General features: G+C 48.9%; 1 protein-coding gene across 3 annotated transcripts in view; it reads left to right on the top strand.

Annotated features, from left to right (window-relative positions):
- Window positions 1–880: 880 nt before the first annotated feature.
- ASCC2 (activating signal cointegrator 1 complex subunit 2) overlaps window positions 881–16,814 on the top strand; it is a 41,247-nt gene continuing 25,313 nt past the window's right edge. The window contains exons 1-6 of one of the 3 annotated variants that reach the window (XM_045289616.1): window positions 900–954; window positions 3,086–3,218; window positions 6,388–6,485; window positions 10,525–10,683; window positions 11,027–11,197; window positions 14,737–14,866. In XM_045289616.1, the coding sequence (XP_045145551.1) occupies window positions 6,405–6,485; window positions 10,525–10,683; window positions 11,027–11,197; window positions 14,737–14,866 (541 nt within the window). In that variant the 5' untranslated portion in view covers window positions 900–954; window positions 3,086–3,218; window positions 6,388–6,404. Of the gene's footprint in view, window positions 955–3,085; window positions 3,219–6,387; window positions 6,486–10,524; window positions 10,684–11,026; window positions 11,198–14,736; window positions 14,867–16,814 lie in introns of all 3 variants that reach the window. The other 2 variants (XM_030885460.2, XM_045289617.1) reach the window with 2 other exon arrangements.

The raw sequence follows: 16,814 nt of genomic DNA, 5'->3' as shown, positions 1-16,814 counted from the left end.
AGATACGAAATAATAACAATATATAATGGATCAAGGATTCTCCAAGGTGGGAGGGGAAAAAAGAGGAGCTTATACCAAGGGTTCAAGTAGAAAATGTTTTGGAAATGATGATGGCAACATATGTACAGATATGCTTGATGAAATTGATGTATGGATTGTGATGAGCTGTAAGAATTCCCAATAAAATGATTTTTAAAAAAATCTATTTTATAAGTATGGTATTACACCGACTAAACACACTGCCATCGAGTCGGTTCCGACTCATAGTGACTCTATAGATAGGGTAGAACTGCCCCTGTGGGCTTCCAAGACTACCTCATTAGGGAGTAGAAAGCCTTGTCTTTCTCCCACAGAGCAAGTGGTGCTTCGAACTGTTGACTTTGGTGGCGGTCAGCAGCCCAGTGGGCAACCACTACGCCGCCAGGGTTCCATTAGCATGACATACCTACAAAAAAACGCACACATTATAGGGGCTCGATTTGATGCATTTTCCAAAAGTGAATCCATCCGTGTCGCCACCACGCAGAACGTTCCCAGCCTTACTTGTGGCCTCCTTCAGTCACCTTTGTCTCAGGTTACCACCGTCCTAACTCCTCTCACAATTCCTTCGTTTGGCTTGTTGTAGATCGTCCTGTACGTGGAAACGCAGCCTTGTTCTGACGGCAGAGACATAAAGAAGGGTGAGCCCGGGTGGGCGTGGCCACAGCCGGAAGCTCTTGTGGGGGCGTGGCCACACGCCGGCGGCTCTTGTGGGGGCGTGGCCCGGGGCCCGGTCTCGCTGCCCGGAGGCGTGAGGCTGCGGCGGTCGGCTCCAGGGGCGGGGCTGGACCGAGGCTTCCGGTCTGCGCCGGCGGAATCGCCATTTGACCCCGGAAGTGCAGGTGCTTAGGGAGCTGTCACCGGTAGCGGCGGCGGCGGCAGCGGCGGCACGTCGCCTGTGGTCTAGCCGCCGAGGTGAGTGTGCGGCAAGGTGCTACCGGTGGCGGAGCTCGGGGCCGGGGAGGAGCCTTGGTCGTTCTTTGAGCAGTCTCGAGTCCCCCACCCCGAGGCTTAACGGGCTTTAGGAATCCCCCCAAGGCAAGATCGCTGGAGTCGTGAACCCCGGCTTCGAAGCTTGACCCCACAGTGACTTTGGATGAGTCCGTTTCCTCCTCCCCTATCCCAGCCTTCAATTTCCTCAAGGTTCCTTCTTTTGTTCAACAAGTGTTTGTCCCGCCCCGTCTGTGTGCCGGGCACGGGGGACGCAAGAGAGCAAGACAGACAAGGGGCTTCCAGTCTAGAGGCGAAAAGTAAACACACAAAGTAATTCAAGACGTGACAGTGACTGAGGGCGTGAACATTTGAGGGAGGGCATCTGGGAAGGCCTCGGAGGAGGGTTATAATGAACTGAGACTAGACTGACGGAAACGGAGGCAGCGGTAGCGGTAGCCTTGGGAGTCCTCGGTTTCCATCCTTTAATTGATGGTTAGACTGAGCGCCCCTCGGAAAGAAAGCCCTTTCCTAACTTGGCTTTTACTGCCCCGCCCGGCATTGGAATACATTGGGGGCACAGCCATAGTCTTGATCATTGTGGCCTTTTAGAACATACTCTGGACTTAGCTTAATTAATCCCTACACATACTTTAAATGAAAACTCCAATCTTCTGGGACCTCCCAGGTCAGGGCCCTCTGGTAAATGCTGCCTTCACTACATGGGCCTCACTTCCACGACATAGCTTATCATTTTTTGTTGTCTGTGTGACGATTTGGTTAACATCTATCTTTGCCATCAGGACTGTCAGCCCGCAGGAGGGCAGGACCAGGTCTGTTATTTGACCATCTTAGTTTTGAGTGCCTAGTACATAATCCAAACAAACTTACGCTCTGCCATCAATTCGATGTTGACTCACATCGATCCAGTAAGACAGTGTAGAACTAACTGCCCCTCTGAATTTCCAAGACGGTCACTTTGCAGGAGTAGAAAAAACAGTCTTTCTCCTGCTGGTGTTTTCGAACTGCTCACCTTGCAGTCAGCAGCCCAACGAGTAACTACTACACTACTAGGACTCCAGTGGTACATATTATGGTGCATAATAGGTGCTCAACAAATCGTTGAATGTATGAAAGAAAGGATGAACATCGTTTCTGAGCTTGGATTGTGCATAAAGGAGTTTCTTCTGCCACCAGTTCTCCGTTGTGTTCTCACTGCCTTCAGATAAATGGCTACAGTTGCTAGTGAAACACTGGAGGCTCTTTTTAAATGGCCGCATCTTCCCTATCCAGCCTTGTCTCTCCTCACATCCCCTGCCTGTTCTTGTCTCCCTCTTCCATGAAAACCAAACACTTCAAAAACAATGAGCCTTGGCTTATGCTTCCTTTTCCATGGAACACCCTTCTTCTTCACTTTTCCTTCTGATCCTTCAACGCCCAGCTTATACATTGCCTTCTCTGGGCTGGCCTCCCATATACAACTTTCTATCTCTGTGTGCACCAGTGTTGAAGATTACTTTACTACATTGCTTGGCCATACCAAATGCTCAGGGCCTAGAATGTACTCCGTTAATACTTGTTGACTAACCGAGGAAGCCAAGGTGCTCGCTGTCAATTATAACCTGAATAGTAACAATGACTAACCTTCGTGGCGTTATTCTTAGGTGTCAAGGTATTGTATTAAACACTTAGCATTGATTACCTCTGATAGCACCCCTCAAAGCTATGCACTGTTACCACCCCCATTTTACAGATGAAGAAACCAAGCCTTAGGGAGGTTAAGAGCCTATTACGCTCACAACATGGTGGCCACAAGTAAAGCCAGAATTTGAACCGAGGCTGCAGGACTGTGCCAGAGCCTTGGTGGTGCAGTGGTTATGAATTGGGCTGCCAATTATAAGGTCAGCCCTTTGAAAACACCAGCTGCTCCTCAGGAGAAAGACAGGGCAGTCACAGTGTCAGAAACCCCCAGGGCAGTTCTATCCGGTCTTTATAGGGTCACTGTGAGTTGGAATTGACTCAGTGGCAATGAGTTTGGGATTTTTTTGGTTTTGCAGGCCTGTAGAGTCTGCCTTTTCAGCCACCACACCAGTTTTTCCCGTATCTACCCTTGCAGGCACTGGCATTCTTCTGAAGACAGGTGCTGCCACTATGTATCTGGACCTGGACTTGAGCTGTGTTTAAAGTGTGGCGAGCTGTCTCTACCTTCTGAGTTTCCCTACCTTAGACACCCCCAGTGCCATTCTTTGGTAGGTATAAAATGATAGTGGTGATAGTACCAGATGCTTCAGAGGGGTTAATGGCCGGGGTCAATCCGAGGCTGTTTCCCATGAAGAGGAGGCAGCCTGATTTTCACTGCAACCTTTTCACTCATTCTAACACTGTCCTTCCCACAGCACTGTACTTCTCTGCTGGGTCCAATAATCCACAGAACCCACAGATTGAACTTAGAGTTAAGTCGTTTATTAAGGAACAGGGCACAGCTCAGGATCGGGGTCAGGAAGCATACAGGTTGTCTTCTTTCTTGAGTGCAGGGCAGCTCTCTCAGTTCCTCTCTGCTGTGCTAGGCTCTTCTCAGTTAATATCTTGTCACCAGGGTGTCTCTGGTTGTGCTCCTGCATGAGAGACTGCTCACTGCCTTCGGGTGTAGGCCACAATGGTGAGTTTAGCACTCAGCCCCCTCAAGACAGGCCTCCTCTCGGCCCCCTCAGGACAGACTCTTCTTGGCTCTGTCATCTGTCACTGCCAGCTCTGCCATTGGACCCTTTATAGAGTTGTTCTCACCTGCTACACTGCTGGGTCTCTTCTGGGACTGTCACCGTCTTCGGTGTTACAGTGCTTTGACCAGTGTCACAGCTCTTTTAAGAGGCTCCTTACCACCTTTCTCATCTTCCTTTTCTATTTCCCTTCTGCTGCTGCTGCTGATCTCTCAAACCTCTGGGTCTGGCAGCTTATATATGTAATTCTTGGTCACTCCTTGGCACCTCCCCTCCCATCGAGAGGGCCACTAACGGCAGACTGCAGACACTTCATTTGCATTAGAGGCAATAACTCACATCATCTCTTAGTCTACTGACCAATCCCTGCAAAGTGCATTTCAGTCAAGGGCCGCCTGCAATCCAAGGCATCTTGGCAGAATGTATCAAACCATCCTTGTTTTAGTTGTTTTACTCTGGAAATGTCAGTCGACCCAGACCAAAGTAACAAATTCTCTGGAGTAGAAAATTAGACTGAAAGTAACTTCCTGGGGCTTAGGGGTAAATCTCTCAAATTGTTTTCCCAAAGAACCCAGGTAAAGTTCCACTTAAAGCAGTGGTTCTCAATCTGTGGGTCGTGACCCCTTTGGGGGTCGAATGACCCTTTGACAGGGGTCACCTGATTCATAACAGTAGCAGAATTACAGTTATGAAGTAGCAACGAAAATAATTTTTAAAATCATTTTATTGGGGGCTCGTACAACTCATCATAATCCATCCATTGTGTCAAGCACATTGGTACATTTGTTGCCATCATCATTCCGAAAACATTTGCTTTCTGCTTGAGCCCTTGGTATCAGCTCCTCATATTTTCCCCTCCCTCTCCTCCCCCCCAAAATAATTTTATGGTTGGGGGTCACCACAATATGAGGAACTGTATTAAAGGGTTGCGGCATTAGGACGGTTGAGAACCACTGACTTAAAGGAACGGATTTCCCCCTCACAAGTGAGCCTGGAAAGAGCTGGCCTGTGAAGCATTTAGACGGCTCTGCAGTGGTTTCTGACCTCTGAGTTGTCCAGTGTGTCTGGGCATGAAGAAGACCTACTGGGAGTTTGTCAGCGCAGGAACTCCAGGTGCCGAGGCATAAGAGCTGAACTTTAGTTTCTACTTGGCCACTAATGTATTGGCCTTGAACAAATCAGGGCCCCACTTTGAACATCTGAGCATAATAATTCTTGCTCTTCACAAGGTGATTGTGAGAGGCTAATTAGCCAGTGATGTGATTAGAAGCTAGGTATGCTGAGCAGAGGGCATCACCTATACTCTGCAAAGTTGAAAAATGACACTCAACCTAGCCATCTGTCACTGCCCCGCCTTGTGATTCTTTTTTCTTTTGTTAACGGTGAAAGAGGAAAGTTTTACTGTGGTTAATCAAGCAAGGAGCAAGCTAGAACTAGAGTCTCCAAAGCAAGCCCTGAAAAAAAAAAGGGTGGTTTACAGTTTGATGCATGTACGCCAAGAAGTACATTGAGGGGATTATAATTAAGTAAGCAAGTGCCTAGAAATGGTCATGAATATGCATAGGGCGGGTGATGCGTCTTGACAGGATATGGCCGATAGGGCTCCTTGATTTCCAGTGTCTTTCGAGGAGGTCTGGTGATATCCGAGTATGCCTAATGGATCCCAGGTGATCTGAGGTTGTGTCTCCTTTCTGCACACGCTCCGTGGGCCGGGTCTGTACCTTGTGAATCTTACCTCCTGCTTCTTCCTGAGGGCAGGGACTGGGCATCTGAGCCAGTGGGATCCCAAAGCTGGACTAGGCCTTCAAGATGAACCAGAGTAAGCTGCTGCTTACATCCTGGTAGAATAGGGGCTCTTCATGGTCCACGGTTCCATGTGTACCAAGCTCCTTTCGTCCTCCTTGTCTTGGTCTTCAGGTTTCCTTGGCTTGGGGCACCTTCCCTCTCCATTTATTCTCTAGCCACTCCCCTTTGTCAAGCCTCAACTCAGGCTCATTTCTAGAAATCTGCAGCTATCACCCATAAGCTAGACTGAACTAGAGGCCGCCTACAGAATGGTTTAGAGCCAGCCTATATCGCCACTACTCTCCATGAGACCGTGGTGAGTCTCTTATCCTCTCTGAGCTGCTGGTTTCCACTAGGGAAATTGGGGTGAAAATAGGCCCAACCTCAGCGTTGTTCATTATTGGGTGTCCAGTGGGTGTCGGAAGTACATTCGGGTGAGGAAAGCACTTGGTGCACCTAGCTCAGAATGCTATTGCTGCTGCTGCTGCTGTTTCCTTTGTTAACATGATTCCTGCTTCTGCTGCCGTTGACCCTGTCAGCGGTTCAAACCCACCAATGCCTCTACGGCAGAAAGATGTGGTAGTCTGCTTCCATAAAGATTTATAGCCGGGAAACTATGGAGCAGTTCTGCCCTGTGCTATAGGATTGCTATGCGTCAAAGTCAGCTCAGAGGCAGTGGGTTTGGGTGCTAGTTGTGGCACATCTCCAGGGAAGAGAGTATATCAGAAGTCTCCCGGGCGTGTATTGTTTCAGGCAGAAAAGATGATTTCAGTCTGAATCGCTAGGTGCATACTGGAGGCCCAAGTGCGCAGTCAGGTGGATATTTCTCTCTGGGCTGAGGGAGCAGCTCCAAGCAGGTCCCTGCCCTCGAGAGCCCAGGTGTCTGCTCTCTTCTTCCCATCCATATTCCTTTCAGGAGGGTCACGCAGCACAATGCCAGCTCTGCCCCTGGACCAACTGCAAATCACCCTCAAGGACCCGAAGACAGGAAAGCTGACGACTTCACCAGCCCTGGTGAGCGGTGCCTTGAGGCTTTTCAGCCTGATGCTATCCTGCTTGCAATCTCTCAGAAACCCCAAATAAATTCCTTCCGCATGTGTTCTGAAAATGACCCCGGGGCCAGGGCTGGTCATTCAGTAGCTGGGCCACCATAGGTCCTTGCATGCCCAGTGTGGCAGTTTCATTGTGACAAGTCGCTGGAATTGAGTAGTGTTTCCCATGTCCCCTGCCCACACCTTCCCCTCAAAGCATTTCCCTTTGACTCAGAGGCTGACGGCAGGTCTGGTTCAGGCTGAGCTGGCCTGGAAATGGATCTGGCCCACAGCAAGATGGGGATTTGACCCTGGGAGAAGGGCTCAGGTTTCAGAACCTTTAAGCTGCCATCTACCCTTTGGTGGGAACACTGATTGTGGAGCACAGGGTTGTCTTTTATCTCAATGGGATAAGAAGCCCACATACAGAGACCCGGGAGGGCTTGTGAGGTTGAAAAATAAGGAGGCTGTGAACATGCTGATTACCAGTGGTGGAGAGATTAGAGCTGTGGAGAGGTGCCAGGCTGCTGAAGAAGGAGACAGACATGGAGTCCCCATATTTGCTTGTTGTTTTCCCAAGGATCTGAGCTTACTGGGACAAGGTGGGAGGAAATATATTTGCTGGGGACTTGAGTAAAGTCGTGGGAAACTGGAGCTTGGTGTTTTATTTCCTGCCTTCTGATGGCTTCTTATTACCTCCTAAATACTGGCTAATAATAGGACCTCCCATTTATAGAGCACTCGCTGTGTGCCAAGCTGTTCTAAACACTTCACCCGGGATTATCTCATTTAAGCTGCACCACAACCCTGTAAGGAGGGGTTTTGATTTTGCAGACGAGGAAACCAAGGAGTGGAGAGATTTTGTTCAAGGCCACAGGATTAAACAAATTGGGGAGGATGAGAACCACGAGTCACTTGGGGTGGGAGCAGGGTAACAGTTAAAGAGCACGGACTTTCTGTTAAATCTCATGCATGTTTGGCTGTGTGACTTTAAACTAGGTCCTTAACCTCACTAAGGCCCAGGATCCACAAAGGGGCTGGAGCGTTGACCAGGCTTAATGAGACATCAGTGAATCGGGACTGTGCCTAGAGCAGTCATGATGGTGATGACAGCAGTGACAGCGACAGAAGTATTGACTGAGAGGTAGGGAAAGACAGAAGTATGGACGGGGGTAGGAAGAGGGACCAGCTGAGGGAGACAGCTGCCCAATTGAGGAGGGGTCTTCTTGACCACTCCCAAGTGTGGTGCTTGCAGGCCATGTCCTTAGGTGGGCATCAGCTCTCCATTTATCCCTTCAGTCTGGGTCCTGGGTAAGGAGATCTCCAGGCGGGCAACTGCCACCACACTAGTGTTTAGTAGGCACTTTACTGAGTAGCGACTGTGCGCACAGCAGCGTTGTGAAGAGTGAGTTCTCAAAGAAGACCAGACTCCCAACAGTGGGGCATTTGGAGAATAGTGAAAAACAAATAGAAGAGAAATCCGATGGGCAGAGAGTGTTCAGAAAGGCTCCTGGAGCAGGCAGGATCTTACCCAGGCCTGAAGGGTGGCATGGGACTTGAGTCGAAGCAAAGACGCTGCTGGACCCTGCTTCCTCCCTCTGTGTAGCCCACACACACACACACACACACACACACACGTATGGAGCGTCTGCTGCGGGGAGGCCTTGGGAATGCTGCTGAGCAAAGCTCAGACTGCCTCTGGAGAAGCACAGCTCGTGGGGCCTAGAGCTGAGAAGGCAGGTCCCCTTTTCTAATAAGACGATTGAGGTCTAATGGAAGGAAAATAGGCCTGGACAATCAAAATACACAATTTGCTAGGCTCTGACACCCATGAAACCACTGCCATAATCAAGAGAACATCTATTTACACACACACACACCCTAAATATGCCTTTCTGTCTGTGTATAATCCATCCTCCCCTCTCTCCCTGCCCCTACCAATAACTGATCTGAAAGCCATCCCTTTTATGAGGGTTCTTTGAGTGCCCCAGTTGGGTCAGCACAGAGTGAACCCCAAAACCAGTGTGGAGTGGGAGTCAGGGCAGCTTCCTGGAGGAGGTGAGATCAGAACTGGGCTCTGAAGGACAGTGAGGCCAGGGTGGCACGTAGGTCATTTAGTAGGTCTGCCAGGCAAGCTTTGGTTCAGATCCTGCCTGGGTGCTTCCCTGTGATCTGAACCTCACTGAGTTTTCATTTCCTCAGTAAAATGGGGGAAAGCAATCTCCCTCCTACAGAGTTCTACATTAAAAAACAAAATAAACAAACAATGAACTTGGCTGCTGGCACAGGGCAGGTCCTGGATAGCTGGTGGCTTTTGTTCTCACCACTCCAGTATTTTCTCCCTCCAAATCCATCTCCCCTGCCCAGTGCAGGCTGTGCCGTCGTTATCTGGCCAAGCTCAGTTGATGCCCTTCCATAAAAAATGTCACTGCCTTCCACTTTCAGTATTTGAAAATATATATATATATAAATAAAAAATAAAAGAGACCTGGGGGCAAAAATGTCACTGCTTCTCATTTGAAAATCTCCATCCTCCAAGGCCCAGCCGAGGTGCTGCCCGCGCAGGGCAGTTGTCTCTGGCCTCTAGTGAAATCCTGTGTGCACCCTGTGGCCCTCTGCCAGGCTTTGCATGATCAGGACCTCTGTCTGTGCTGACTTGGCAGTTCTGGCGGCATCTTGCTGCTGGAGAGAGGGCTCTGTCAACATCTGGAGGTTTTCTTTGTGCCCAGGCACGAGGCACAGCAGGGCCCCCAGCAGGCAGTGCTAGCAGCGTTGCAGGGAAGCAAGCATCTGTGTTGGGGCGCAGAGGGTGAGGAGAAGCTGGCCGAGAGGTGAAGTGTACACAGATTGGGCCGGCCGAGCACTTGAACGCTACGGAGAGGAGTGTAGGCCCTAGACCGTGGTTTTCCACTATTTGCACAGTGCAGGTCTTTATTCGAAAAGATTTGTGCCTGGCATCCCCACTGTGAAAAACCTGCTTTGGTTTGAAAAAGCTTGCAGTGGTCAGTAGAGGCATAAGTGGTTCTTGAGAAGGCGAGAGGTGGCTTTCCTGTGCCCCTTAAGTGGACAGACCTGGAAGTGGGTGGATGGTGATGACACCTGAGACGTCACCTGGCCGTTGTCCTCTGCCCGCTTCCCCCAGAGAAAGCAGCCCTGAGCCCAGGGGCTCCTCCACCCGGTGAGCCAACTAGGGTTTGTTCATGGCCAGGTAGGGGCTGGAAGAGAACTTGTGGTCCTACGCTGAAGAGGCCTTCAGAGACCAGATTAGAATCTGTTAAGAAAATTGTCAAAGCTGCTTTTCTGCTTTGAAAAAGGGCTTGGCATATATGCCAGCATACGTAAGGCATGGGACCATCTGTATAAGAAGGAAAAAGCGCAGGCCCAGCAAATGTTTTCTGTACGTGTATTTTCATATAACTAACCTGAGGCCTGTGAGCACCCACTGGCTGATGAGTGGTGCCCTCCAGGAGGCTGTGGGTCCAGGGACTCACCTTCATCGTTCTGAGTTTGTGAAAGAAAAGATGCTTTCTGGTATCATTGAAAATGAATTTTAAAAGTAATACATGTTCAGCTTTGAAAAACGGGAGGGTATATTCAAGCTGTGATCCCACCTCCCAGGGATAGCCACTGTTGTTTCTCGGGCAGTGTCGTTTCCCACCCCCACCCACCCAGACGGTTTTAAAATCACCACCATTGTAGGAATGTGTTAAATACATATACTTAGAACAAACAATCCAACAAATCTCGTATTAAATAGGGCATTCTGCACCAACCTTTTCTTCCTTTAGCCTTTCTCTGCCTCATGAAATATTTTTCAAAACCATGCCTTCTGGTCACCACCTGGTGGTCCCTGGATGCAGCCTGGCTGCCTCTTTGGTTAGATACACTTGGTTCTTTGTGTTTCAAAGCTCCCTGGAGGATCACCAGTTGGAACAGCCAAGTGTTGTCATTGCTGTGGGTTGGCAAAGAGGCCCTCGCTGACTAACGTCGGCCACGTTGACTCGTGGTTTTTGGGTCCGCAGCACTCCTCACGGAAGGCGGACCGCTATTTTGTGTCCTACAAACCGCCCCCTAAAGACAACATCCCCGCCCTGGTGGAGGAGTACCTGGAACGTGCTGCCTTCGTAGCCGCTGACCTCGACTGGCTCCTGGCCTTGCCTCACGATAAATTCTGGTGCCAGGTAACATTCTCTCAAAATGAATACTGAGACAAGGCTTTGCATGACTTGCCATTGGTTGGTTGCTATTGTTGGGCCTTTATGTCTACTTACACTGTATTCTTTACAGCAAATTGTGCTTTGGATTGCTCTGTCTCGTGTCACAACCTTAATGGTGTCTATACAGCACCTTCCCAAGCATCATTTTTAGAACCTTAGGTTTAGCCCTCGGCTCATTCATAGCTTCCCAGTCCCTGGGGGTTGGTGTGTTTGCAGTGGACCAGGGCTGATGTGCCCCGGTCCAGCCCACTTGCAAACCCTCCTGCCTCTGCGAGAGAAATGCTCACTCACCTGTCTCCTGCCATAGGTCATTTTTGACGAGACCCTGGAGAAGTGCCTGGACTCCTACCTACGTTATGTCCCCCGGAAATTCGACGAGGGGGTGGCCCCAGCTCCAGAGGTGGTTGACATGCAGAAGCGCCTCCATCGAAGTGTTTTTCTCACCTTCCTCCGCATGTCCACTCACAAGGAGTCCAGAGTAAGCCCTGGTCCCGTGACAGGTCGCCACCTGACACCCGGCACCTCTGTGACAGATTTGCCACCCCTGGGATGGAGGCTAGGGAAGCATCGGGTTTCCGCTGTCTCCAAGCAGCCTTTATTCCCACGCGGGGACAGAATCTGTGCCGCTGCCCTTGTCCTCGCACCCCCCTGGCCCCTGCGAGCTGCCCACTGTTTTCTTCAGTGGGAGCCCAGGGCTCTTTGCCAGCTGACGCCTGACTGCGCCTCTGCTCGTGCGTCAGAGTGGAAACATTGATGCTGAGCGTTTAAAGGAACCTGTATGCGCTTTTCAAAGATCAACTGTCTTCTTCATTTTGAAAAACAAAACAGTGTTGTCTCTGAGCGGTTCCAATTTTGCAGAAAGATGTTCTATCGACAGTGAGGCTCCAGCCACAAAATCCCCTCCCCACTGTAAAATAACCACGGGGAGGGACATGTTCCTTCAAGGATTATTTCTTAACCCCCACCCCCCAATTTGATTATGTGTCTATGTGTGGGTAGTGCTTTCAAAAGCAGGATTAAAAAAAAAGAAAGTACAGGCAGTCTCACTTTGAGACGATTGGATCAATCCCAACTGCGACTGGCGACAAAATCATAGACACCTTCCACTTGTTGCACGTGCGGTTTTTTAAATCGATGAAAAGGCCTTGCGCCTTCTCTCGCAACAAAAACCAGAACCCAAACCCGCTGCTGTGGAGTGAAACTCAACTTCTAGAACTTGTAGACCTGTCGCAGTAGGCTTCCCAGAGGCGGTCCCAGCTGTTTCAGGCGGAGAGGCTGCTCGGGTCAAACAGTGCTTCACCCACTGTACGACCAGGGCTGGTCCTGTGCACTAAAAAGCTGGCCGAGTAAGTACAGAGGTACCTCTCCCACCTCACCCACACATTCCACTTAAGACACAAGAGCCCGTCTCATGCAGAGTCCGCGATTGACTGTCTTTGGCTGTAGAGAATACACAACAGCAAAATACACAAAACACGGACCAGGTCATGTACCAAGTCGACCATGTATTTCTACACGTCCCTTCAGGGACACCGGTCACACGGTCAGAGCTGTGCTGGCTTTCTCAGGCTCCTGTTCTGAGTTAACATAAACCGGTGTGCCCCTGAGGTTCCTCTCTGACCTTTCCAGTTGGCGCTGTCATGATGAGCCATCATACCCAGTCAGCGCCATCGGATTGATTCCAATCCCATAAGACAGAGTGGAACTGCCCCTCCTCGTATCTGAGGCTGTCAGTAGGTAGGGGGGCAGAAAGCCTCCGTTTTCTCCCTAGGAGCAGCTGGCGTTTGAATGTTGTGGTTAGTAGTCCAACGTCTCACCCATGAGGCCACCAGGGCTTCTTTTTGATCCTATATAGATGGTTCTTTTGTTCAATTATTTTTATTTTATTGGGAGCTCTTACAGATGCCATAATATTCCATAGTTCAATCACATCAAGCGGCATTTTACAATTTTTTGAACTCCATGATATCAGCTCCCCTTTATCCCCTCCTTCCCCTCCCTTCCCCACGGAACCCTTTTTTTTTTTTTTTTGCTGCATCTTCCACCATCCAATATATCCATTTACGTAAAATTCTGTTGTTCTCGCCCTCGAGTGGGGTTATACAGTCATCAGCTGCTCCTCCCCTTCCCTCAGGGAACCACTACTCCTGGTACTGTTTCTGAAGGGTTATCTATCTTGGCTTTTAGGTGTGGAAAGACCTCAATTATACAAATTAATATACTCATGTCTAACGGATTAATGAGATAAAACAAGTAAAAACCATAATAGTAAGGGGAGGAAATATTAAAGAACTAGAGGATATTTATGTGCTTCATTAGTGCTATACCGCACCTGTGGATGGTTCTTAAAAGAGTCTTAAAAGAGCATAATGTGCAAAGCAGGCATTAAAAAACTAATTAAAGATGAATAACAGAAAGGTGGGTGAAGGGAAACTGGATAGTGTAAGACGCCAAGGAACAATAATAATATATAATTGATCAAGGTTTCACAGGGGTGGGAGTTAGGGGAGGGGATAAAAACGCTGATTCTAAGGGCTGAAGTAGAAAGAAATTGTTTTAGAAATGTTGATGGCAACATATGTACAAGTGTGCTTAATACCATTGAATGATGGGTTGTTATAAGATTTTAAGAGCCCCCCAATAAAATGATTTAAAAAAATAATATATGCAGAACCATGGATTTATACTAAAAGGATTTTTCAAATACAAAAAAAAATTGTTTGGTTTTTAAAAATTTTCAGGGCTTCATCCAGGCAGTCCCCTTGGCTCTAGAAAGTCTGGGGTCTGTGAGAATTTGAAATTTCCTTCTCTATTTTTCCCCCTTTGATCAGGATTCTTCCATGAAGCTTGTGATCAGAATGTTTGGAAATGGTAGCCGGGTAGCACGCGGTTCGTCTGGGGGCAAGGGCTGGTTGTTCATGGAGGCAGTTCTCCACCCGTGCCACACCCTCCCAGGCCCGATTCTTCTTCGCCCTCTCACTACACACAAAAACCTGGCTTTTTTTTTTTTTCAATAACCTCTTTGAATAAATATTTTTTAGAGCAATTTAAACATCACAGTAAAATGGAGTAGAAAGTACTGAAACTCCTCTGTGGCAGTTTGTGGTTTGCTTTTATTTAGGTGCTTGTTCTTGTTGGGTTTTTTTTTTCCTTTCATTAAATCCTTTTATTGTGGGCTTGTACAACTCTTACCACAATCCATTCATTCATCTCCAGTGTGTCAAGCACATTTGTTCATATGTTGCCATCATCATTTTCAAAGCATTTTCTTTCTACTTGAGCCCTTGGTATCAGCTCCTCATTTTCCCCTTCCCTCCCCCCTCCCTTCCTCATGAGCCCTTAATAAGTTATAGATTATTTTCATATCATACATCATCCTCTGTCACCCTTCACCCACTTTTCTGTTGTCTGTCCCCCTGTGAGGGGATTATATGTTGATCCTGGTGATTGGTTCCCCCTTCCTCCCCTCATCTTTCCCTTCCCCTCCTGGTATCTCTATTCTCATTGTTGGCCCTGAGGGGTTTATCTATCCTGGATTCCCTGTGTTGGTACTTATTGTTATGAAACATTGCTTTAATATGAAAATATTTAATAAGCATACACAGAACTATAAGGAACCAATGAGCCCCCATATGCCCATGACTGAACTTGAATAATTCCATGATTCTGTGAATCATTATTTTATATTCCAAACACACCTTGCTTGTTTTCCTCCCTACCCACCCCCAAGTGCTTTTTTTTTTTTCACCCCCAAGTGCTTTAAAGCAATCCAGACATCATGCTAATTTATCCACAAATACTTCTGAGTGAGTCCCGACCAATGATTGTATAGTTTGTGTTTTGATTTTTTTCCCTCAGATATGAAGATGAAGAGGGAATGCTGTGAGGGGTGGTGGTGTGGTGGGCCATCGTTTATCAGCCCAGCCTCAGCCGATGGCCAGAGCGGATTTCTCAAGTGCTTGTGAGGGATGTGCTCTTTGAAAGGCTCTCATCCTTTTCCTCTGCGTCTTGCCTTAGGATCACTTCCTTTCCCCCTCTGCATTTGGAGAAATCCTCTACAACAACTTCCTGTTCGACATCCCAAAGATCCTGGACCTCTGCGTGCTCTTTGGGAAGGGCAACTTGTCCCTGCTCCAGAAGATGATAGGTTAGTAGGAGGGGAGACCTGGGGAGGAGGTCCAGAAGCAGCCCTGGCATGCCGCACTTGAGGCTCCAAAGTTATGTGCGGCTCGGTGGATACAGGAGGGTATGGACAGCAGTGATGTGGGAGGTGGAAATGGTACTTGCAAATCACTTAGAAAGAAGTCAGTGTTGTAGGTGTGGGACTGGAAGCAAAAATGTGTAACACACACGCACAGTCCCTGCCCTTGAGGATCTTGGAGCCTTAGAATCAGGCCAGGTGTCCAACAGTTAAAAGAATGGTGACGCTTCGCTTACTTGGGAGATGAGTCAGTAAGCAGCAATAGCCTTTATTGGAGTGCTTTCAAGGGGCCAGCACTGTCTTAAACACTGCACATAATTTCTCTCGACTGGCTGGACCTTCGGCATAGCTTTTACAGGCAGCAGAGATAGGTGCCTCTTCGTCCCCACTTACAGATAAGGAAGCAGGCTCAAATGAAGAGCTCGGCTTGGGAGCAAGCAAAGGGCAGATTATCTTGGCCGAACTCCAGCATTCACACCACAGAGGCCTGTCACTCTTGCCCTTTGCCACTCCCTGCTTCAGGAAGGTTGGGACTGGCACCAAATTTGTCAGAACCAGCATTGGCAGGTCAGCGTCCAGAGAGGGCTCTTGTGAAGGAAGGGATTTCAGATCCCGTCAGAAAGCAGTAAGCTAGAAGGTTCTGTCAGAAGCGGAAGCTCAAGTAGAGATACTGCAGCCCCAGCAGATTCCTCTTTGACTCACTGCTGGTGGCGCAGGGGCCATGATATCGCCGAGCTCACCTGGCCAGCCTGACCAGTGCTCCTCACTCGGACACTGTAGGATAGTCTGAACTAACTGCCAGCTGCCCCTGGGAGTGGCCTGGCTTACTTGTGTGCCTTTTCTGAGAAGGAAAGTCCCGTTAGAAAAGTGGAGAAGAACGTAAAATACAAAGGGTCAGCAAAACAAAGGTTGACCCAGAGACCACCATCGTTCACCTTGGGTTAGCCTGTTTTCAAATCTTTTGCTGTGTACTTAAAAAGACACACTGAGGTCACCATGTGCGTACTGCCTGCTCCTCAGGTACTCTCGCAACTTCCCAGGTTTTGCCCCTTGGTCATTTTACTGTAGGCAGAAGGAATGGGGTGGGTAAGCAAAAGCAGGTACGATTTGTTAGAGGAGCAGTTAGTAGGCCACTTAGTTATATTAGGTTTCTCAGGTGGGAAATACCTCGGTTCTTGACTTCGCAAGAGAAAGAATTCACGCTGAAGCCTGGTTTGTAATCCAAGTGAGTTTTTATAAAGGACGGAAGAAGTTTCGGGTTTTACAGTCACTGAACACGGGCAACCTTGTGGGACTGCATACCCACACGTGGTAGCCTGAGGCCAGAGAGACGGCCGTAATGCCGAGCAGAAGGGTGAGAAAGAAGAGAGCACGGTGTCTCGCGGTCTAGGTAGTTGAGGCCTTTTGCTGGGAGGCGTGGTCAAAGGTATCGGTGAACCCCATTGGCTTGGGGTTAAGCCCCACCTGGGCCTAGTTTGGGCCACCCAGGTGTACCACACACCTGGCTCGGCCTTGAATTGGCGCTTGCCCAGTAGTCTTTATGGCTGGCTACAGCTTGCCTGGTTCTCCACAACAACTTCCTGTAGGGCTACTTCAGGCATGGAGAGGGACACCCCGTGTCCTGAGTGGGAGTTTTGCAGGGAGCACATCCCGGGGCAGGAGGAAGAGGAAACTGAGTAGTCAGACTGGGGAAGGCTCTGTGCAGGCCTTCAGTTCAGCACTTGGGGGCCAGTATTGCCCTGTGCCTGAGAAGCCCTGCTCTCAAGTTCAACTGGCTGCCTCATACTGCGAACTGTGGCCCCCTGGGCCAAATCAGTTAACTACAGAAATCTGCTGCACAAAACCTCTTTAGAGTATTGAAAAGCAAGGAGGTTATTTTGAGGACTTAAGGTGA

Source organism: Echinops telfairi, unplaced genomic scaffold (genome assembly GCF_000313985.2).
Source record: "Echinops telfairi isolate 266 unplaced genomic scaffold, ASM31398v2 ScPeMD7_29;HRSCAF=101, whole genome shotgun sequence".
In the NCBI taxonomy this organism is placed as follows: Eukaryota; Metazoa; Chordata; class Mammalia; order Afrosoricida; family Tenrecidae; genus Echinops; species Echinops telfairi.
The sequence above is the reverse complement of the archived record's forward strand: the minus strand, read 5'-3'. Positions and strand labels throughout refer to the sequence as shown.